This window comes from Amblyraja radiata, chromosome 12 (genome assembly GCF_010909765.2).
Source record: "Amblyraja radiata isolate CabotCenter1 chromosome 12, sAmbRad1.1.pri, whole genome shotgun sequence".
NCBI lineage: Eukaryota > Metazoa > Chordata > Chondrichthyes > Rajiformes > Rajidae > Amblyraja > Amblyraja radiata.
In genome coordinates, this window is record NC_045967.1 from 22,374,272 (window position 1) to 22,399,510 (window position 25,239).

The 25,239-nt window shown below is 39.8% G+C and overlaps 1 protein-coding gene across 1 annotated transcript in view; it reads right to left on the reverse strand.

The window, feature by feature from the left end:
* Positions 1-295: 295 nt before the first annotated feature.
* LOC116979005 (leukocyte cell-derived chemotaxin 1-like) overlaps positions 296-25,239 on the reverse strand; it is a 140,869-nt gene continuing 115,925 nt past the window's right edge. The window contains exons 5-7 of the mRNA XM_033030386.1: positions 14,855-15,008; positions 12,308-12,420; positions 296-4,236 (exon numbers count right to left, since the gene is read on the reverse strand). Of these exons, the coding sequence (XP_032886277.1) occupies positions 4,027-4,236; positions 12,308-12,420; positions 14,855-15,008 (477 nt within the window). The 3' untranslated portion in view covers positions 296-4,026. The remainder of the gene's footprint in view (positions 4,237-12,307; positions 12,421-14,854; positions 15,009-25,239) is intronic.

Sequence of the window (25,239 nt, forward strand, 5' to 3'; positions counted from 1 at the left end):
TGTGTTCTTTTGACATTTCTATAACTTTCTCTGCATTCCCCCTCTCCATCCTGAGCCTACCAACTTCGAAGCAGTTACAAGCTATTTTATATACTACCAATCAGTGGTGCGTTCAGGTCAATATTTGGGACATTTAAAGGTACTGATGAACACGTCCACATGTAACACTTGCTGGAGACGAGGGGTCTGTAGAGGCTCATGCAACTGTCAACAAGACTCTGAAAGACTGCCTTAATTTTCTTCAACATAATAAGGCAAACGCTAGGGTAGGTAAAAATAGACACAACCGTACACATTTGTGACAAACCTTTTATTAAACCATGCAATAACTATAAACAATAATGGTAATAAATGTTTTAATATCATTTATCATAATCATTATAGCTCCACCCTAAGCAATGAAAGAAGTTACTCCATCCTACACACCAGTTAATTTCCCTTTTCCATCAAAGTTGACGGCAGCAAGAACCAAAAGTAGTGTGGAGGAGCATTAGATGAGAAATAAAGTCCTGTGATATGTGTGATGGCTGAGAAGAGAACATATATAAAAAAGATGAAGGGAAATACTGCCAATCGAATAAAATCTGTACTGTATATATGGAAATCTGTGGAAGAAAGCATCCAAATCTGAGTAATATCTGGTTTAAAATACAAATTAAACTTGGCTAAATCGAGTCGCATTAAGTCGCAGTCACTGAGTTCGGCAGGTGTTCATCAGATGAAATTGTTGCTGAGTAATGTTTAATGTCATTTGCCATTTCTGGATTGCTTTACATCATTCAGAAATGTTGACAGGCATATCCTGTTGAAATCCGGATCCCAATTCAATTTCCATGACAGAAGTTCACAGAATGCCATATTTCCCAGGCCAATACTACTTCACAGGGTGTTGGAAGGAGATAAGTATTTATGTTTTTGGACCCTACAAATCCAGATATGTATTTCGCTGCTTGAGATTCTAGCACTGAGTAACTTTACATCAAATCTATTCATTTATTTTCTCAACTTGGTTTGGCTTGGAGTTCTTAGGTCCAGTTAGCAATGTGTCTACCAGTGAAATGGAATCTTTCAGGTACCTGATATCAAATTTTAACAATGGCAGCACCTGCAGTGAATAGAAATCTGGGTAGGGACAGACCTGATTCTGTTTCAAATCTCTGGCTGTTCTACTGTTCTATTGTTGCCTGGAAATGCTATTGTTCCCCTTAGCGCACATTAGAGAGGCTGTGGTCTGGTGTTGTGATGTGTGGCGTGGTCAGTGTGAGTGAAGGGCAGAGCGAGTGGGAATGGTAATGGGAATGGGAATGGGCAGCAGTGAATGTTTTATCTCACCGACACACAGCAGCAGTCACAACAAACTAAGGGTGTCACACACTTTCATAACATAAATGTACAGGAGCCTGTGATGGAAGTGAAGAAGGGAGAGAGAGAATGGGAGGGACTGAACCAAAGTCTAATACATTGGGGGGAGAGGTGAGGGAAATTGGAGGCCAAGAGTTGTCGTTGAGTGGTGGAAATGGTGAGGTGTGTGGGGTGGAGGTTGGTGTTGGAGATAATGGAAATCATTATGGGGACTGAAACTGCCATCATTGTGGGTGAAGCGATTGGTTGAGGGGAAATAGCTGTCTTTGGACGGGTTGATCGGGCTTCAGAAGATGAAATATGTGTTGGTAAAACAAGGAACTACAAGATGGGAGTTGGTGTTGTGTTATTATTAGGTTGGTATGGCCTAAAGACCTGGATATTTATGTCCATCCAATGTCCTGTGAAGTAGCATTGGCCGGAGAATAACGACACTCAATGGACTTCAAAATGGAAACCGAGTTAGAATCATATTACAACAGGAAATGCCAGTCAAAATTTCTGAATGACGTGAAACAACCCAGAAATGGCCAATAGCATGCTTCTCTTGGAGAAACACTGACATTTTCAATTAGTGGAGTTATGCAACTTAAACTGATTCCAAGTTCAAACCAGCCATTGGCATAACCCACTGAGATTTGCAGCATTCTAAACTACACACAAACTAATCTGAAAATGGGCCTTTAGCCAACATAAGTGACATTTTTCAGCATTGCATAAACTGAGCCAAATATTCTCGTGCTTCTGCAGAAGATGCCACTTGTACAAAGATCAAATTAAATTACAAATAGCACCGTTAGTTATCCACAAATCACTGCTCTTTTACAGCATTGTTTTAGTTTAGTCCAGTTAGCAATGTGTCTTTGGCCCACTGATTTAGTGCCGACCAGTGAGCACCGCACATTAACACTATCCTACACACACTAAGGACAATTTTTACATTTACCGAGCCAATTAACCTACATACCTGTTCGTCATTGGAGTTAGCACATAAGGATACTCTGGTCTTTACTTTGGAAGAATTACTCTACCTGGTTTTAAAAGCATTTTTTATTTAATTCAGTTTGGATACCTGCAGGGACCATGGCAGAAACATTGGTGTGGTGTACAACAAGCACATTCTATCCATTTAAATGGATTTGTGCAAGATTGGGCTGGGTTGGAATGGGTTTCTGGACAGGTGTTTCTTATTCCAGTTTAATTCTGCGTGATATATGATCTTGCGTCTGATAGAGGCCATAAATCAATAAAAATAAGATCAAAATACCAGCAAAAGAAATGTATTAAATTCATGTACATTGTATAGCAAGTAGTATCAGGTGGGGGTGTCAAACATGTGGCCCATCCTATAGAAGATTGTCCCAGAGCAGGTTTTATCATTGCCCTGCAAGTAATGCAAAATGTATTATCTTAGTGCTAAAGCACAGGCATGTGTGCCTAAGTATGTCCCATTAAAAGTATAAAATATAACTCCTTTGCCTTCTTTGTTCAAAACAGGGGCTGATTATGTTCAGGAAATACAGACCATGGAGCACACAAGGAATGAGAAACTAAATTTGGTCTTAGTTTTTATAACAAGATATGTTTATTAATTTTGTAGAAGTAAAAGACCTGGTTTAAGTATAATATATTTCTAAAATAATAGATTCCTTTAATATATAAAAGGTGTATGAAATACAACAATGTTTGTGGTATGGAAGTGCAGCCAACTCACAGATAATTTTCTTAAGCAAGCCACAGTGAACAAGATTTATCTAGAAATAAAATACTAAATGGTGCAGAAATGATCAATATAAATATGCAAATCTCAATAAAGGATTTTTCTTTCTTCTGCTGATCCAGCTGTGGGGCATCATGAATAATTCTTTGATTAATATGGCAACATTTATTATTGGAAGAAAACATGATTTTTTTAAATTGAAACCTTGATTTTCTATTGACCAACGTGATTTTTTCTATTTGGGAAGTGTGATGTGTTTTTGTCATGTATTCTAAAGCTAGATTGCCATTTTAATATTTTTGGAAAGTCCAAAAGTTTACAATAAAAGTGTAATTATAAAGGAAGGACTAGTGTTTCTGGGCCAGAAATTGGTTGAGTGAAAATGGCGTTAGGGCCACAATCTTGGGATTTACTGGTCAATCTTAAACCATGGCCCCACAATATGAATGGAATATCACAGATCTACAGGCAGTTACTCGAATGAAGTTCCAAGGATATTATTATCTTTTCTTATTTTCAATAAACTTAGAGGAACTTCTGATAGAAACTTACTAACAAAAAAGTCAGCCATCCTCTGTGGAATTCTCTGCCACAGAAGTCAGTGGAGGCCAATTCACTGTATTGAAGAGAGAGATAGATATAGCCCTTAGGGCTAATGGAATCAAGGGATATGGGGAGAAAGCAGGAACGGAGGAGTACTGATTTTGGATGATCAGTCATGAGAATATTGAATGGCGGTGCTGGCTCGAAGGGCAGAATGGCCTACTCCTGCACCTAATTTCTATGTTTCTATGACATTTGAACTTTTCTTCGGAACATCAAATGAATCATTTAAAAATTGTCAATCAGTGGATGCCATTGCGGTGGTTATTTTAGAGGTGAGAAAATCAAATGTGATGGACAGGGACTTTGGGTACTGGTTCAGTAACTGCAGAGAACTCTTTTCAAACCCTCCCAAGCATGCGTGCAACCCACCAGTTGCATGGCATGATAACCCGACAGATAACACGACAACCTCTGTAATTGTAAGGGTAGGGCATGTAGCCACCGAGAGGCTCACAGACCCGTTGGCAATGCTGGTGTCCACGGCGGCATTCGATACAGCAGTATCCATAGTGATCAAGTAAAGGATCGAAATAGGCCCCGTTCGCCCGCTGTAAAAACATACGTACATTAAATCATCTTGAGTTTTGGGTAAATATGTAAAATCTTTCTCAGGCAGAAAATTCTGTACACAGGGAAAATAAATATTAAATCAAAAATCTCATGTCTGACTGCACACTGTACCATTTGTTTCTCATTATAAATTCTTATGATCACATTTATTAAGGGAAATCTCAATGTAACTTGTCACATTGCAATTATACTCATCCACTTGTGGTAGTGCAGTAGCATTTCAATATTGTGCCTTCCTGGACGAACTTACATTTCGAGAGACACTCTCTCCCAGCGGAGGAACAATGCAGGGGGAAATTGCCAATAGAATGAGGTGAGGAGAGAGGTGGTGCAAGAGTTAGCACATGTTAAGTGGATCCAAGAGAATAGGGGTCGATGGGCAAGTAAAGTCATATGGGGGATAGACGTAAATGTAACTCAGAGGGACAGACAGCATCTCTGGCGAGAAGGAATGGGTGAAATTTCAGGTTGAGACCCTCCTTCAGAATGAGTCAGAAGAGAGGGAGACATAGAGATATGGAAGGATAAGGTGTGAAATTGAGAGATCGAAGGGGATGCAGGTCAAGGAAAATGTAGAATGGATCATTGTTAGCTGAGGGGTAGGTGACAATGATGTGCACCATGCGCGCATCACGTGCGCTGTGACGCGTAAATTATGTTGCGTAAATGACGCGCAAATGACGCCCAAGTGGGACAGGCCCTATACAATCAGTAAAACTGCGAATTGAAGGGTAGATGTAACAGGAGAGGCTGGGAGGTAATAAATGGAAAACAAAAGGTGCAGATTCTGGAGTCTGAAAAGAAATGAGGGTGAAGAGTGGAATTAAATAAGGTGGAATGGTGGCAGATGGTAACAACAGAGGGATGGGAGGGTTGTGTCGTAGGCCTGGTGACAAAGGGAATCGAGTAGGAGAATTGTGTTGATGATGGACAAATTAAGTAGGTGGGGAAATGGAAAGAAACAGGGTGACTGGAACCTGGAGGGTAAGGTGGGGAGAAGGGTTATGAGAGAAAACCAGCATAGGTAGGAGGAAAGGGACAGAGGGAGCACGGGTGACATGAAAGTGGAATAGTGCCATTGTGTTGTAGACTACCCAAGTAGAATATGAGGTGCTGTTCCTCTCATTTGTGCTTGTCCTCACCCTGGCAGTGGAGCAGTCCAAGGACAGACAGTCCAGTGCGGGAATGTGAAGGGGAATTAAAATGGCTTGAAACCAGAAGATCAATATGGCAATAGTGGACAGAGTTTAGGTGGTTGGCAAGCAGTTGCCTATTTTTTATTTGGTCTCACCGATGTAGAGGAGGCCTCATCAAAAATACTGAACACCATATGTTGGAGGATGTACAGGTGATTCTCTGCCTCATCTGGAAGTGCGATTAGGTCCTAGGATGTCCTAGAAACTACTAACATATTAGCATCTGAATACTTGACCCATCTCTGACAGTGGAACTTTTAACCCATTAGATTAAGTGCCATGTATTATTATCATCAACTGTAATTCTCCACCTTAGATGATAGATTATTATTTTTAAGTTTATCTGTGTAAGACATTAATCGTAGGGGAACTGTGCAAAGTAGGAGAGGCTAGAGCAGAATAATTTCAAAAGGGCAAAGCTTATCTGACGATCTTCATTTTTCTTTCAATTTGTCATGTCCACACACATTAATGCACAAGTCAATATAGTATACAACTAACGAGACAATCCAGTATCCCTTTATCTATTCTAGGAAGCAAAGGAAATCACTTTTTTCTTTTGCAAGAATTCATCCATTACTTCTTAAGGGTGATTTTTCCACTTCAAAATGATCTTAAATTACATTCTATTTCCTTTTACAGATGCATTGGTTTAATGAAAAGTAAAGTTGTTGACTGGGTTGATTTGCTAGATTTGAAATAAGTAAGAAACAAAAGCATTTGTTGAGGAAACAATAGGCATAGCTCTGATAGCAGAGAAGTATACCTGTCAAACCACAATGCTTCCACTTCCCAGCTTCTATCAAAATAGCTGTTAGCAATGGTTTTATTCAGTGCACAGCAACAGTGAAAGTGGGGTTGCTTTCTTCAGTCTCCTAATAAATAATCTTGCCTTCACTTCATCAATGAAAGCATCTTTCAAGCACAGATTCTTCCCTGCTGTTATTCAGCCCTTGCATGTACTGTGCCTCTCATCTGCTAAGAATAAATTCCTGATTCTTTCAATCTATTCAATTATGATCCTTGCACTTTTTTTTTAACATTATATTTTGCACTCTGTTTATTTTCTCGTTTGCACTACCTGATGTACTCGCATATGGTATAATTTGATGCAAAACAAAGTTTATTGCTGTATTTTGTTACACGATAAGAACAAATCAATATCAATGACTATCAATACCAATACCAATATTACTGTGATCAATGGTCTCCTAATTGTCCCTACAAAAGTACTACTAGATCATCTCCTTACTTGGTATGCCAGCATTGGATCAAAAGCGTGTCTCCATTCCAGTAACACAGAAGCAGGAAAACCCATTCCATCCCTTAGCCTTTGTTACGGTTAATTCTTATTTCATGGATTTTTGATTAGCAAGTTGTTGAAAGATTACAGAAGATGGAAGAGAATGCTGAGTTCAGTTTACACTCAACTCCCATGATCTTATTAAATGGCAAAGCAGGCTCAAGTGGCCTACTCCTGCTCCTAATTGGAATCTTCATATATCTGTTCTGAATATGTAAACTTTAATTTTCCGTGATGACCACAAACAACTGCAGGTGATGGAACCTTGAGAAAAACATGAAGTGCTGGAGCAACTCAGCAGATCAGGCAACAACTGTGGAGGAAATAGACAAACAACGTTTTGGGTTGGGATCCTTCAGACTGATCGTAGAAAGCAGGTCAAGAGAGGCGGGGCTTGGATAAAACCAAGCAAATAATAGGTGGATACAGATGAGGGGGGTTCTGGAGTTCCTATCTTTTGTGTGATGAGATACTTGGTGACTTCATTTTCTGGCATTTACTTTATACTCTAATTGTGTGATGATGTGGGTTGCACCACCAAAGATAGTATTTCCCTCTAACAATTCTTTAGGTATCAGATTATATCATGTTTTCCTTTCTCTCCTGCCTAGGCTATCTCTCAGGACTGAGAATGATTTGCTCTTCCATTTCAGTTTTTTTTGTGCTCGTGGATGCCTGATGAGGTTGACATGGCTTCAACAGTTGTGGATGGGATAGGAGGTGCCTCAATGGGGCAGGCTAATAGGTGGTTTGAGGCTTAATTTTGCTGCTCATCAGGGCTCGTGCCTACTCTTTAGGGACTCAGGATTATTAATATCCTAAATGTTCCGTCTCCACCTTGACCAGTCATGGGCCACACTTCCCAGCGTCAACTAGAATGCTGCATTTTTCCAAAAGAGGCTTTGAGCACATACTTGAATCTTGTCTCTGCCTGTCTGATCATTTCTTCCCATGACATATGCAAGGGGATACATGCCTAATCTGCACAACCAGATCTCTTGTCAACCAGACTATTACTCAGTGTGTGATTCTGTAATGGTAGTGAATGGTGGTTTTTTCAGAAGCTTAAATCTGGAGCTATTTGTCTCCTTGTGCACTCCTAGAATCTTGCAGGACATCATTTAGTCATGGTTTCTGGTTAAATGTATCCCTGCTGGTTTCAAACTATGTAAGGTAGACCTTACCCTTTTATCTTTCATTTCTCAAAATAAAAAAATAAAATTTCTATAATTTAAACTATCACTGAGAATGATGATTTATACATGATATTTCAGCGAATGTGTTATATTCCACTTCTGAAGTTTGGTTTAATTAACTTCACGTTATAGATAGTTATCTTTATGCTACAATATTTGGCATTTAAGTCATGTAACCAAGGGTGACTTTTTATCCGCCGGCCAGATTGAACAGAATTTGAACAATTTTTTTTGCATATAGTAGTTCTGTGCATTATTTTCATTTGACTGTTAATATCTGAATGAATATTTGAGAGATAATGAACTGAATGTATCGAATTTGAGTGAATGGCAAATCAAATGGCAAACATTTCCTCTGGAAGATTGTGCCTCTTCAGCCTTCAGCCTGAATATAAGGTGTTGCCTGAAATAGAGGAAGACCCTGAACTTCAACAACATACTAATTCCCATCGGAAGACTATTAGGAATGTTATATTCTCTGAAGTTGGACACAAACAGCTGGAGTAACTCAGCGGAACAGGCAGCATCTCTGGAGAGAAGGAATGGGTGATGTTTTGGATCGAGACCCTTCTTCAGAGTCTCTCCAGAGATGCTGCCTGTCCCGCTGAGTTACTCCAGCTTTTTGTGTCTATCTTCGGTTTAAACCAGCATCTGCAGTTCCTTCTGACACATGTTCTATTCCCTGACAGCTTGGTTGTGAGTGTTAAGCAAATAGAACAGTACAGCAACAGGCCATTCAACCCACAATGTCTGTGCCGAACATAATGACAAGATCAAATCTTATCTGAATCTACACATAATTGATATCTCTTCATTCCCACATAGCTATGTGCCTATCAAAAAGTTCCATAAATGCCACTATCATATCTATCTCCACCAGCACTCCAGCCACTTACCACCCTCTGTGTAAAACATATTTCCCATGCATCTCATTTAAGCTTTGCCTTTCTCACCTTAAAGCAATGCCCTCTATTATTTGATATTTCCATCCTGGGGAAAAGGTTCTGACTGACTATACTATCTATGCCTCATAACCTTTTATGTCTATCAGGTTTCCCATCAAACTCTGGCAATCCAGAGAAAACAATCCAAGATTGTCCAACCACTCCTTGGAGCTATGCCCTCTGATCCAGGCATCATTCTGGTAAACCTCCTCTGCACCATTTCCAAAACCTCCACATACCTCCGGCGAAGAAGCTGTTCTTGAAGTCTGATGAAAGATTTTCAAGCTTTTGTACATTGTTTTGTCAGGCGAGGCAAGGAGAGAGAATCACTGGGATGTGTGATTATGATATCATTATGTTGGCTGCTTTCCCAAGGTGGGGGGGGGGGGGGATATCTGAGGTTTTTACAGATAAATTAAATATATTCTTCCAAAAGTCAGCAAAAATTGGGAGATGAAGAATAAATTCTCCCAAGAAAAGCTGAATTAAAGATACTGTGAAAGACAAACTTGTGACAGCGACCTTTTTACCAGGTTAAGAACTGGGACAGTAATTTGATGAAAGGCTTGACAGAATTGACATATGTTTTTTGAGATGTAGCTCCTGTTGGAAGTTACTTGTCTTCCAGAAACCTTTCTCTTGTCCTGAGCACTGTGGTTCAGTCACAACTTTCTTGTCAACAAATGCATGACATAACTTGAGAAATAAGCTGGGATAAAGAGTGGCAAACACTGACCCCTTTTATTTTCAATGGAAGAAGGCCTGTCATACTTCACTGTAGAAGATATACAGTATCTATAGCAGTCACACCTATACTTAGCTGAAATGTTCATTTTATTTTTCAAAGATTATTGTTTTCACCAGGTATCAGTAAAAGAGGCAAATTACAGTCTGCAGCCATTTCATGAAGAATGAAACAAACAACTACTCTGCTCTGATCCTTTTGGAAGCTTCCTCCTGAAACCTGGGATAAAAGTGAATAGTTTTCAGTCAGCACTTTTAATCTTCCTTTTTGTTATTCAGGGTGTTTAGTCTGCAGTATTTTTGTGATTACATGTCTGGCCAGCTGCGTTGCACTGTATGGAGCTGAAGCAGATCTGTCTAAGATGCCTGTTTGCTTTGCAGCTGGCCAGTCCTCTGAGAGTACAAGTCAATGTACTTGTCACACGCAAAGTGAAATGCCACAGGAAACACACAAAGAAAAAGGAGGCCAGGGTGATTTCACATTTAATTAATGGACAGAAAATCAGGTAGACTTTGTTTGTGCGTGTACGAATCCCTGCTTGGATTTCAAATATTTGCAGATCCAAGTCAATCTGATATCTCCCAGGCAGTAGAATTGGAAAATCCATACCACAGTGGCCGGTGAGCCTTTAATTTTCCTGCTGTCCTGTTTGCATGCAGTCTTGTGGATGAAAGAGATGCAGAAATTGATGGGAATGTTCACTAATGAGGCGGGATTTGTAAAAAAGAGAAACTGCATTCATATTTTACATTTTGATGATAGATAATTGATCTGAAGCAAGGGATTTTTCGCAAGGACAGTACTTTTGCACAGTAGGGCTACATCTGATTTAAGTGGATTATCATTTTGAACATCAGCCTCCCTATCTTCCACTGCCCAGTTTTCTTTGAAACTTAGTGAAGTGTAAAATGGACAGCAATTAATCAATTTGGAGCTACTATGCAAAGTAAATCCCACCCCCTATGCGTTCTTGTTTTGTGAGTGGTTTGATCCTGGATGAATGTGCAATTGTTTTCAACAAAAGATTTTTTATATCACAAGCAAAGGGGAAAAAAACAATAGATATAACTACATTACATGACGTATTATCTGTAAGTATTTCAAAAGGCAAGAGCAGATTTTCCTAGAGCATCAGATGGACTTATTGGTTGTTATTGGTGATTTTTTGGTGACATTGATGATTTTTGCTTCTCTGTTGGATGTCAAACCATATTTTTTGTTGGTTTTTGTCAAACTAACTGGCATAAAGCAATCAGTCATTGTCATGGAAGCGTGGTAATACCTACGGGATCTTTATGTACCCTTATTTTCATTTATTTACTTTTTGTAGCTCAGTTTAGTTTTTTGTCACGTGTACCAAAGTACAGTGAAAAGCTTTTGTTACGTGCTAACCAGTCAGCAAAAAGACAATACATGATTACATTTGATCCATTTACAGTGTATAGATACATGATAAGGGAATAACGTTTAGTGCAAGGTAAAGCCAGCAATGTCAGATCAAGGATAGTCTGAGGATCACCAAAGAGGTAGAGATAGTAGTTCAGCACTGCTCTCAGGTTGTGGTAGGATCATTCAGTTGCCTGATAACAGCTGGGAAGAAACTGTCCTTGAATCAGGAGGTGTGTGTGTTCACACTTCTGTACCTTTTGCCTAAGGGAAGAGGGGAGAAAAGGGAGTGGCCAGGATGCGACTTGTGCTTGATTATGCTGCTGGCCTTGCCGAGGCAGAGTGAGATATAAATATAGTGAATAGAAGGCAGGTTGGTTTGTGTGATGGTCTGGGATGCGTCCACAATTATTCTCATTTAGTCTCAATCTGCAGATTGTTTGCTAGAGAAGAAGCCAAGACTTGGAATGGATAGATAGAAAGAGGAGTGGGGGTAGATTAAATGGTCCATTTCTAACTGGAATTGGCCATGCACCTGAAGGAAAGAATATTATTGGTAAAGAAGGCATAATTATGCTTGCCTTCATTGGTCGAGATAAGTATGACCTAGGAAGTCCTGTTAAGAGTTTTACAGGACTTTGGTGAGGCTGCATTTGGAGTACGGTGAGCAGTTTTGTTTGCCTAAATACAGGAATGGTGTGGAGGCTTTTTTTTCAGGTATGAAATTGGGTGTTGATGGCTTCTTGAGTAAACAGATGATTTCCAAAATAAAGCAACCTCAAAACACAATTATTAACTATTCCTTCAAGTGTAGCATGTTCTTCAGTATCAGGCCCAGTGATAATGACATTAAACAGTTTATTCATTACAGCAAGATATACTTCCTTTAATTACTGTCTATTTCAACCAATGCATCTATACCCATATCGCGAGTTAGATTGAGCATAGGCACATGCAGGAAATGGTGTACATTATTGGTGGTGCTCTAAAGTTGTAGTAATACCTAGCTTTAATTAGAAATATTTACTACTTATTCTCAGGTCAAGGATCAGTCCCAACCAATATTAACTAAAATAATTGTTTAAAAAAAATAAAATTGCAGACTGATACTGGTGATGATATATGAATAAAAATCCATTATTAAAGGCTAATAGTGCCATTACAATTCTTCTACTATTTATGTTATAGTACTGAACAATTACTTCACAAACTTCTGTTTTAACGCAACTAAGTATTTGAAAAAGTGTATCACTCTTTCAAGATGGGTGCAGGCACTCACGTAATCGTTTACGTCGCGTGCTGAGCGCCTTCCATTGGGTTTGTTTTTCAACTCATCCGAATGTGCATCTTCTTCAGCTTCCTCAGGCTCTCCAAAATCATAAAATTCTGTATCTGAAAAGATACAAAGTTACTTTAAAATTCTGGGAATTCCTTGAATTCAAGGTAGCACAGTGATGAGGTTTCCCCTACATTTCCCAATTGCTATTAGTATCTATCTTGCTGCCCTTGGGACACTTGTTGTTCAGACAATATAAAAATGGAAATGAAAGCTGACTCCACTGGCGCATTGGGGCTGCATAAGTATTGGCAATAGCAATTATAAAATATTGATTACTATTCTGTTGAGCATCAACAACTGTCTCTGATTAAAAGAAAATGGGATTTTGTTTGCAAATATCTTTATTATTTTATCCCTAAACAAAAACAGAATATGGTTTGATTTTGTTTTAAACATTGTTTCTATACTTTTTTTGCATGCAGCAAGAAAGAAAAGATTTTATTATTTGAATTGTTGAGATTGTATTTCTTGTCAAAAAGCCAATCATTTCATCCAGTGTGAGCATGATGGATTGAACTACATAAGGCAGCTAAGGAATAGAAGATTGAAATGGAGACTTTTTATGTTCTAAAAAAACTTCTCTTAAGGGTATGCCAGAAGTGACTTTTGTCTGGACAGGAAGAAATCTTTAAACAGATGTCCATTACTTTGTGATCAATACTGCCTTAAAGCATGCTTTTGACACATTCATTATAGATTTATGAACATAATTAGTAGTTTCCAATAACATGCTTTGTGTCAAGCATTGGTGGGTTTTAGGTCAATATTCATTCAGTGCTTTGCTAAAAACAATTATGGGATGTGAATACCATCGATAAGTGATAAACCCTCTCGAAGCTAAGCCTGGAACATATAATGAAATATAACATATTACCAACTCTATGTCAATGTTCTAAGATGTTAATACACTGAATGACGATTGCTGTTAGCTCTTTGTTGTGTAAATCACTAAAAAGTCCCGGGTAACCCCATTTCAGAATGACTGAATTCTTCGGCCTGAGAATTATGGGGACAAAATGCAACATTCTTTTCTCTACTTCTTGGATGGAAGTGATACCCGACTGAAGTAACAAAGTAATTCGGAAATGATTTGACAGATAAACATGCTGCAAGGCTACATGTCAAAATTGAGTATTGCAATTTGCTTTTGTTTTACCAATCACAGAGTCTTCCACAAGTGATGTGAGCTCAAAGTTAAAAACTCATCAAGGGGCATAATGACTCTGAACTTATAAGTTTTGCTCACTAAAAATCACTTTTTTTCTAACTGCTTTGATTTCTTATTATTTTATTCATTGCTGATCACATTCTCTATTGGATGCTGAATAATCATTTTGGATGGTAATATGAAAGTTTTAAATTTAAGTTTTATGTTCTGAATTACATAATATATTTTTTGGCAATAATTCTTACTTTCTCTTCATCGTAGTTGCATAATTCACAAGGGAAGGAGCCAGGCATTCAATTTAAATTGAGTAAGATAAGTAATGATATCAAGTTAATCACAAAACAGCAATCAGAGTCTAATAATAATAATAAATACTTTATTGATCCCCTCAGGGAAATTCAGATGTCCAGAAGCCAACAACCAACAAACCCACACATTCAGAACGAAAGCAGACAAAAAATACATAAAATACAATATGGACAATACATGAAAGCAATAAATACTTAAAAAGACCCAATAATTAACTATTAAAAAAATGCAAAGCATCCCCATACAGCTTAGTGGTCAGTATTATAAAATCTAATGGCTGCAGGGGTGAAGGATCTCCTGAACCGCTCCATTCTACAGTGCAGGGAGAGGAGCCGGTTGTTGTTCCGTGTGCTCTTTTGAACCTCCAGAATTTCATGGAGGGGGTGCCCGGAGTTGTCGAGGATGACCTGCACCTTTCTCCTCATGTGCCTCTCAAGCACATCCACCACAGAGTCCATTCTCTCCCCCAGGACTGAGCTAGCTCGAACTACCAGCTTGTCCAACTTCTTGTTGTTTTTAGCACTGATGTTGTTGCCCCAGCAGACAACAGCGTAAAAAATGACACTTGCAACCACAGTATGGTAAAACATGTACAGCATATCATTGCGCACATTGAAGGATCTGAGCCTTCTGAGGAAAAAGAGTCTGCTCTGTCCTTTTTTGTAGAGGGCATCGGTGCTGACAGACCAGTCCAGTTTGTTATCAAGGTGCACTCCCAGATATTTATATGTCAGCACCACCTCAATGCCCACCCCTGCAGTGTTAACCATCTGAAGGGGGAGCTTGGACCTGCCAAAGTTAACAACCATCTCTTTGGTCTTGGTTGTATTCAGGATGAGACAGTTCTCTTTACTCCAGACACAGAACAGCAGCAACCTAGTCTTATTGATATAATATGACTGAATGCAAAGAATCGATCATATCAATTTATTAATAACACGATGGTTTCTTTGATATGAACATGAAACTACATGAACAGTCTTTGATACTTTTACTTCTGTTGTTTTTACCTTTCAAGTATATTGGATGGAGCCAATAAATAGGACGATTGCCACACACTTCGAGGACTTTTGAATTCAGCAGGAAATGTTGGTCCTTAATTGGATGTTCAGCTGCCACCCAAACAAGAGACTCATCAAACTTCACTGGCATAATTTCATCTTGCTGTTAAAATGAATGGCATATGTTAACCTTTTTATGTCAACTGCCAAAAAAACAAGAATTCATTATTTTTTTTAATTTGGCAGTTTCATCTGAAGTTGAACTGTAAAAAAAAACCTCAGAATTTATTAGTACAATAAGAGCAAATGACAAGACATAATTAAATTCAACTTCAGTTTGAACATATGGTGTGGTATAATTGGTTTTTCCACAAGTACTGATTAGCAGAATTTCATTAGGAACTTTGTGCACAAACTTATTTTTCATCATTAGGCAGCACAGAAAAGGGCTTCAAATGCTATGTCAGCAGCAACATGATGATTTTAAAATGAAGACTTTCACGTGTATTGCATGTGCCAGTGTAAGAGAATACTGTAATTTTACTTGGCAGATCCGAGTCTTTCCATCTGTGTCTCCTATTGACAAAAGAGCTCTCAATACGTTTGGATTGGGTAAAGCCCTTCTCCCTGGAGAAGGGCAGAAGTGAAGAGCATTGAAGACAGACTGAATGCTTTTTCCATTGTAAAAGTATTGGAAAAATGTTTTTTTTAAATCAGAGCAAAGGTCAGAGTACTGATCTGAGCATTACTGGAATTTGGCAGATTATTTCTTGGAATTTATCTTTTTACCTTGGAACAAATGTACTGGTGTTAGCTTCTTTGAGCAAGCCTCTGTTATAAATGTTATTCAATTGCTCTTTAGCAATCAGAATTATTTATTTTATGCCAGAGATGGTAAGTTCAAGCAGGGAATGCAGAAATTGAAGGAAGGTTGATTGCGTGTGTCATGAATACTGAGGAAGGTTGTGACAGCAGGATACAGGTCATTTGGAAACATGGGCAGATAAATGGCAGATGGAGTTTAATCCAGACAAGTGTAAAATGTTGGGAGGTCAAATGTAAGAGGAAAGTAAATAGTAAATGGCAGAACCCTTTGGCGCTTTGGCGTACAGAGGGTTGGAAGTCCGTAGCTTCCTGGAAAAGGTCACATAAGAAGATAGGGTTGGAAATAATGTGTTTGCCAAACTTCCCTTTATCGGTATAGACAATAAGTAAACAAGTTGAAAACGTATGTTACAGCTACATAAAACTTTGTTTAGGCCACATTTAAGGCATTGTGTAAAGTTTTGGTCACCCCATTACTGAAAGGCTGTGGATACTTTGAAGAAGTTCAACAGGATGTTGCCTGGATTAGAGAGTGTAAGATATCAAGAGAGGTTGAACAAGCTAGAATTATTTTCTCTGGAGAGTCAAAGACTGAGAGAACCTGACAGAAGTATATAAAATTATGAGGGGCAAGGTTAAGGTCGATAGGCATAATCTCTAATACCTCTAATGCTAAAGGGCAGAGATGAGAGAAGAAGCAATTTTAAAGGGGATTTCTGAGGTCTGAGGCAAGATTTTTACACAGTGTGTGATGTGCCTTGAACGCACTGCTACGGAAGGTGCTGGATTAGTTAAAATTGGCATCATGGTGGGCGCAGACATCATGGACAGAAGCACCTATTCGTCTGCTGCAGAATCGTAGATTCAGAGTTACACAGCATGGAAAAAGGCCCTTCTGCCCAACTTGTACATATTGACTAAGTTGCCTATCTGAGCTGGTCCCATTTGCCGGCATTTAGCCCACGTTACTCTAAATCATTCCTGTCCAAATGTCTTTTGAATGTTGTAATTGTACCTGACTCTACTTCTTCCCATGGCAGCCTGTTCCACATTCACATCACCCTCTGTGTGAAAATACTGGCCCTCAGGTCTCTTGGAATATTTCCCATCTCACATTAAACCCATGCCTTCTAGGTTTAGATTCACCTGAACTGGGAAAAGACTGTGTCTCTTTCTATCCCCCTCATGATCACCCGCTGCACTCCAGGGGAAAAAGCCCCAGGCTACAAGTATTTATGCTAGATCCAAATTAAATGGATTTCATTAATAACATTGGCTATGTTTTTCATTAACAACAGGATCTTGACCAGTTGCGCAAGGTGAGCTGAGAAATAATTAATGGAGTTTAATACAGATAAGTGCGAGGTGTTGCATTTTGGGAATTCAAACCAGGGCAGGATCTTCACTGTGAATGGCAGGGATCTGGGGAGTGTCGTAGAGCAGGAGTGTAGGTAAATAGTTCCTTGAAGGTGGCATCACAGGTCGATAGGAGCTCAAGAAGGCATTTGGCACATTGGATAGGCTAAATGTGCATGGTCTTTTATCCAGAATAGAGGAATCAAGAACCAGAGAACATAACCTTAAGGCGAGCGGGGAACATTTTAAGAGGAACCTGAGGGTCAACTTTTTCACACAAAGTGTGATGGGTATATAGAAGGAACTTCCAGAGGAGGTAGTTGAGGCAGATACTATAACAACATTTAAAAGACTATGGACAGGCACATAGACAGAAAAGGTTTAGAAGGATATCCACAGGCAGGTGGAATTAGTGTAAAAGAGGCATCTTGGTCAGCGTTGGGCCATTGGGGTCAATACCATATAGTATGACTCTACGACTACATCCACGTACTTACCAAGGAGTTGATGACTGAATTGACACATTAGAATGTTGAAGGCTACAGAATGGTCAAAGGTCAAATATTTTGCTATTGTCTAGATAGGGTACACATAGGGGCTATGGAAATTTGGAACTGAAAGCAACAGAAGGAAACAACTTTCTTTGACGTCTGACCCAGAGATGTCATTTGTCTGTAAAGCTGAATTTAATTCAAGCAAACCTAATTTCCAATATTAAGAAAACTAAAATAGATTGCTAGTCCCACATTCATCTACATTACGTTACATGTCATATAATCTAGTGTATTTATTTACTTCAGTGTTTATTCATCTGTGCTCTGGAAAAGATCAGTAATGGACTGCAGTGTGAGGAGGAGTGTTAGTTGTTACAGACCTTGTACCACGCACTCAATGCCAAGGCATCAAACATTAATCATACCTTTTGATTATAGTGGGTGTAGAGTGCATTAAAGGGAAGACAAGGGGCTATCTGGCACAGATCTGCAATTTATTTTTGAGAATTTAATTTGTAAAGGAGTTGCAACATGCATAAAACATTATTTTGGTAGTCGATGTTAAGTTTTCAAGCTACAAGTCTATAAAACTATAAAAGTTTTTATTTTACACAAATGAGGCAAAGAATTGATGTACAATTTTTATTGCTATAAATTTTTTACTTTCTCATTAATAACTCCAGTATAAATTACTTTTATGTATTGAACTCCTGCAGAAAATTGTTTCTTATACTTGCTTACACTTTTATTACGAAGTACACAATAATATTTTGCTACACTTCGTGGATCTATATTCTTATACAAGATCCAATTGCTTTGTAAAGAAGGCAAATTATTGGTGAATGACGCTTGGGAAATGAACCTGAGTGCTGGTCAGAAGTAACTGTCAAGAAAATATTGTTTTCTTGCTTATTAAGAAAGTTTATTGATATTGTTGTGTGCGAGAAGTTAAATTGTGAGAATAATATATAAATGAATAAAGCTCTCAAGATATCACTGATGATTAGTTTATAAATATTTAAAGTATTGTTCTATGTAATATGCATTGTATTTGCCTTGAAGGTTTTCACAGTTCAGTACATGAAGTACATGTTATATGTTGTAAGTTGACCAACATATAGCTTTATTGACAATATTTTTGGAGGAAGAATACAGCCCTCTGTTGCTGTTGTGCAGAATGTAGATGCTGCCATGGGTGTCCAGAGTATTTTTTTCTGCAAATAAGGTAGGATAGCACAGTGGCACAGTAGAGCTGCTGCCTCACAGCGCCAGAGACCCAGGTTCAATCCTGACCACTGGTACTGTCTGTGCGTAGTTTGTACTTTCTCCCTGTAATGGCGTGGGTTTTTCTGGGTGCTCCAATTTCCTCCCACATTCCAAATCTATATTACTAAATCTCTGATCTTGACCGCTTTTGGCCCACTGTGCTGCGATTTCCGACAGAACGCCGCCACCTACGGCCGTCATTTTTGGCCACCTCGCTCAGAGCCTCCCTCCGCATTATGGGTGCAGAAGATTTTTCCCATCAACGACAAATCAGAGTGATATAAATGTTTTGAAAAAAAACACCATTCTCTCTGCTGCCCCTGCTGGAGGGAGGGGGAGGGACTATAAAACCAGTAAGTGGTGTGCCTCACTCAGTGTCTGCAAGATGGATGAAGCCAAGGGTCACGTCTCTCTGAGCTCTGAATAACACTGAACAAATGTCTACACAACTGTGAGTACCCTTAATGTGGTTTGAAAATGAAGATATGGTTTGTTTGAAGTAAAAAGGCACCGCCTGCAAATGGTTGTTTGGGTGCTTTGGCTTGAAGTTGAAAGGCACTACTTACTGCAAATGGTGGCTTGGGTGCTTTGACTTGACGTTGAAAGGCACTACTTACTGTAAATGGTGGCTTGGGAGCTTTGGCTTGAAGTTGAAAGGCACTACTTACTGCAAATGGTGGCTTTGGTGTTTTGACGAAGTTGAAAGGCACTACTTACTGCACATGGTGGCTTTGGTGCTTTGGCTTGAAGTTGAAAGGCACTACTTTCTGCACATGGTGGCTTTGGTGCTTTGGCTTGAAGTTGAAAGGCACTACTTACTGCAAATGATGGCTTGGGTGCTTTGGCATGAAGTTGAAATGCACTATTTACTGCAAATGGTGGCTTGGGAGCTTTGGTTTAAAGTTGAAAGGCACTACTTACTGCAAATGGTGGCTTGGGAGCTTTGGCTTGAATTAAAAAAAAGTCACCATTCTCTCTGCTGCCCCTGCTGGAGGGAGGGGGAGGGACTATAAAACCAGGAAGTGGTGTGCCTCACTCAGTCTCTGCAAGATGGTAGAAGTCAGGGGTCACGTCTCTCTGAGCTCTGAATAACACTGAACAAATGTCTACACAACTGTGAGTACCCTTAATGTGGTTTGAAAATGAAAATATGGTTTGTTTGAAGTAAAAAGGCAAAATGGTTGTTTGGGTGTTTTGGCTTGAAGTTGAAAGGCACTACGTACTGCAAATGGTGGCTTGGGTGCTTTGACTTGACGTTGAAAGGCACTACTTACTGTAAATGGTGGCTTGGGAGCTTTGGTTTAAAGTTGAAAGGCACTAGTTACTGCAAATGGTGGCTTGGGAGCTTTGACTTGAAGTTGAAAGGCATTACTTACTGCAAATGGTGGCTTGGGAGCTTTGGCTTGAAGTTGAAAGGCACTACTTACTGCAAATGGTGGCTTGGGTGTTTTGCTTGAAGTTTGAAGGCACTACTTACTGCACATGGTGGCTTGGGTGCTTTGGCTTGAAGTTGAAAGGCACTACATACTGCAAATGGTGGCTTGGGTGCTTTGCTTGAAATTGAAAGGCACTACTTACTGCAAACGGTGGCTTGGGTGCTTTGGCTTGACGTTGAAAGGCACTACTTACTGCAAATGGTGGCGGTTGATTTGGCTTGAAGTTGAAAGGCACTTCTTACTGCAAATGGTGGCTTGGGTACTTTGGCTTGAAGTTGAAAGGCACTTCTTACTGCAAATGGTGGCGAAGTTGAAAGGCACTACTTACTGCAAATGGTGGCTTGGGTGCTTTGGCTTGAAGCTGAAACGCACTACTTACTGCAAGGTGGCGGGTGCTTTTGCTTGAAGTTGAAAGGCACTACATACAGCAAATGGTGGCTTGGGTGCTTTGGCTTGAAGATGAAAGGCACTACTTACTGCAAATGGTGGCTTGGGTGCTTTGGCTTGAAGTTGAAAGGCACTACTTACTGCAAATGGCGGCTTGAGTGCTTTGGCTTGAAGTTAAAAGGCACTACTGCAAATGCACTTACTTCCTGTTTGCACTGCATATTGATTTTAGATAAAACGCTACTACTTACGGCTGTGATCTTTGGCCCTCTTACTCAGTCCCCCCCTCCGCTGAGCAGGTGCAGAGAATTCTTCCCATCAATGAAACATAAAAGAGTTATTAGTGTTTAAAAAATGTTGAGAATCTCTCTCCTGTCAATCACACCCTGAAAGCCACACCTTTTCTGGTGGGAGGGGGAGAGGTTATAAAACCCGGAAGTGTGGGTGTGGCTCAGTCTCTGCATGATGGGGAGGGAGAGGTCATGACTCTGTCTGAGCTGTGAATCAACTGAACACAATGAGTGTCTACTGAACTGTGAGTTTGGTGTTTTGTGTGGTTTTATGGTGGTTTCACCCTGCATGAAATGGTATGAAGCTGCACTTGAATTTGGTGGCCTTGGATCCAGCTTGAAGTGGTTGGAAACTGCACTTGAATTCGGTGGCCTTGCACCCTGCTCATAGTGGTAAGAAACTGCACTTGAATTTGGTGGCCTTGCACCCTGCTTGAAATGGTAGGAACATAGATTTGAATTTGGTGGCCTTGCACCCTGCTTGAAATGGAATTTCAAGGAATAGTCATGAGTCAACTGCCAGCCCACCAGCCGTGAGTGAGCTGCCAGCAGTTCAGGCTTGAGGGACTGAGCTGCCACCCCAAGAACCCATACCAGCACTCCAGAAAGCCCCCTCACTGGCCACCAATATTGGAATTGGTGGAGAGGTGGAATATTGCGTCGGAGGACCAGCCCTCCCATGTGAACATGGGACCCAATGGGTCCCACTTAGTCTAGTATGTAGGATAGAAATTGGATAATGGTTGAAGATTGTTTTTCAGACTGAAAGCCGGTGACTAGTGGTGTGCCTCAGGGTTCGGTGCTGAACCAATTACTTGTTTGACATCTATATAAATTATTTAGTTGAGAATGTACAAGGCATGATCAGTAAGTTTGCCTATGACACTCAAGTGGGTAGTAATGTTGATAGTGAAGATGGGTGTCAAACATTGCAGCAGGATATTGATCGGTTGGGTAGGTGGACTGAGGAATGGTTGAAGCACTTAAATACAGATAAATGCGAGGTGTTGCATTTTGGGAAGTCAAAGCAGGGCAAAACCTACACAGTGAATGGCAGGGCCCCGGAGCAGGCCACACTCTATTGCTCTATGACATGCAGGTTTGTAGGTGCATTGGCTTCTATAACATCCCCTAGTGTGTAGGTCATAGAACTGGTCTATGGGTGATCAATGATCGGCATGGACTCTGTGGGCTGAATTGCCTATTTCCACACTGTAACTCTTAACTAAAAGTTTAATATAACCCACCACTTCTAAGGCCAATAATATGACCCACCACTTCTAAGAGAGCTTTTTAACACGAGTGAGTTACATTTGCAGACTGGAATTGATGCTAATGAGATTAATTTGCATCTCATATCTTGCAATCTACAGATAAGAATGAGTAGCCTAAAAACCTAATTGCAAGTTGTTATTGAAGTCAAAATGTAGTTTGAAGCCAGGAGCCAGGATTTTTGGTCACTAAAAGACTAAGCAATGAGGGGGCTGAAAGAGCTTCAGTTTTGCTTGGCAAGATAAGACTTAATAAAAAGGCAAGTGTGCATCAGGTTAAATAACTTGAATGGCAAGAATGGTAAATTTTTGAAGTTTCTCAAACTTTGAAATTTTTCTGGATAATACCTAGTAATCCTACCCAGTGGTGGATCTTGTAAGATTAAGTCAAACTTAAATACTTTGATCCATTATTTTGAACTTAGGTAGCAGTCATGAGATTTTCTTTGTGGATGCAAGTTTCAAACGTGGAATGATGCAAACAACACCTAATGGAATTAGAGGCCAAAACTGCTTTTAGAGGAATAAAAGACAGTCTGAGAACGTTGTGCTGTAGATAGATGTGAATAGGGTAAATGTTAACATGATAAGCCACTGCAGGTGGACTTTAATATCTACTGGATTTTTTGTGAGCAACTGAATTGTTAAATGTTAAGGACTGTTAACTAAAGAGAAGTTCCAGTTTTCCATCAACGATTATTTCAATTAATGTTTCTGTAAATTAAACTCATTTTAAGAAAGATTTTTATTAATGAGCTGTGTAGGAGATGTGACACATAAATCAGTCAGATTAGATTGGACTAATTGCAATCCAATCCCTGGAATTCAAATGATCTGGATGTCCAACTGACAGCTTTTATTTCACAATGTGCTAGTTGTTATTTCCATCCCTCAGCTTGATGAAAGGAATCTTTTTGAAAGAACTAGGGCGGGAGGGCGGGGTCAACCCTATTGCCTTCTGTATTCCTTCAACCAGATGTCTGATATGTACAGTTTCCTTGCCAGTCCTTCTATATTAACCAAATACTGTATGGATAAAAAGCAGGATCAAAATGGGAGTGATACAAATGTGCCAGGTATCTATTTCTAACAACACTCATTTCTCCATATATCACAGAAGAAGGTCATCAAGTCCATGTCAGGTCAATCCCACCTCTCCATTTTCTGCAACTTATTCTGTCCCAAAAGACCATTAGTGCTCCCCGAGTCTCCCATCCCTATTTACTCCAGAGGTTTAGATTAGTTTAGAGATGCAGTGCGGAAACAGGCCCTTCGGCCCACCGAGTCCGCACCGACCAGCAAACCCCGCGCATTAATGCTGCACACACCAGGGACAATTATATTTATATCCAAGTCAATTAACTTACAAACTGGTACGTCTTTGGACTATGGGAGGAAACTGAAGATCTCGGCGAAAACCCACGCAGGTCAAGGGGAGAACGTACAAACTCCGTACAGACAGCACCTGTAGGTTATTTAGAATTAGCACATCTTAGGGACACCGGAGGAAACTTGAGGTGAACCCAGGCATCAAACATTCAGACTCAACACTGACATCATCAGAGGTTTGAATCAAACTGGGATTGTTGGTTCTGAGATGGCTGCACTACCTGAGGTGCCAGTGTGCCACTTTGGGTCATTTTTCCACATTAAGGCTGCACAAATGAAACTTGTCTTTCACTGTTATTGTATTTATTCTTCTACCTGAGTTATTTGTTCCAGAATGTCACACTCTCTTCATACATTGTTTTTTTTTACCAGCAAACCAGACACTCGGATGAGATTGAGAAGGGTCTGAAGAAGGGTCCCAAACTGAAACATCCCCTATCCTTATTCTCCAGAGATGCTGCCTGACCCACTGAGTTACTCCAGCCCCTCGTGTCTATCTTAGATACCCGAGCATCCTGAAATAACTCTAATTTGATATTCAGAAGAGTTACAATAAAGTAAAATTAGGACAACCCTCTGGAAAATGTAATATTAATTGTTCTGGAGCTGACTGTAAGGTGGAACTTCTAATCCATCTTACTATCTGAAATCATGATTGACTGAATTTGACTGATTGAATGAACGTCATCAACAGCTAATCAGAAGGGTGAACCTGCAGATACAGTTATTAAGAGAATAAATTGGACAGAGGTCTGTAAATTAGTTGAAGTACATAAGATCTATTCGGTGTGACAGGAACAAATGGAGCCTAGAAATAATTTTGCCCTTGCATAGATGGACAACAGATCAATTAGTGTTTGTCGTTAATGGAATTATCACTGCAAACCATTTTGCGGACTGGGTATCTTTTCTGCAAATCATCCATTGTAAGACCATTGCTTTGCACCCTTGTAGTTTGCATGGTTGCTGAGTCATGGGATTATGGGGAGGAAGGAAAGCTTCTGTGAAGGGTTTAGTATGCAGCTTACTCGATGCATTACAGATCTTGCATCTGTTTCTGCAATAATGGCTCATGGCATTTATGCTGCAAATGATGCAGAGAAGATTTACGAGGATGTCGCCAATTCTCAAGGGTCTGAGCTAAACGGAGAGGTTGAGCAGGCAGGACTTTTATTCCTTGGAGTGCAGGAGGCTAAGTGGCGATTTTGTCGAGATGTATAGAATCGTGAGGGGATTAGATAAGGTGAATGTACAGAAATGTTAGATGCTGTTTGATGCAACTGATCATGCATTAGCTACCTGTGTCTGAACATGCCAGGTAGTCAGAGGACTTGAAATTAAGAATGCTGAGAGTTCAATCCAAATGTACCCCTTATAATTTTTTTAAATTATTATTTTCTTGTAGAAATTCCTTTGTGTAATGCCCCTGTCCCACTTATGAAACCTGAACGGAAACCTCTGGAGGCTTTGCGCCCCACCCAAGGTTTCCGTGCGGTTCCCGGAGGTTTTTGTCAGTCTCCCTACCTGCTTCCACTACCTGCATCCTCCGGAACCACACGGAAACCTTGAGTGGGGCACAAAGTTTCCGGAGGTTTCCGTTCAGGTTTCCTAAGTGGGACAGGGGCATTACATTGCAAAATAAATTACAATGGTCAGTTGGAATAGACCATTGCCCTATTA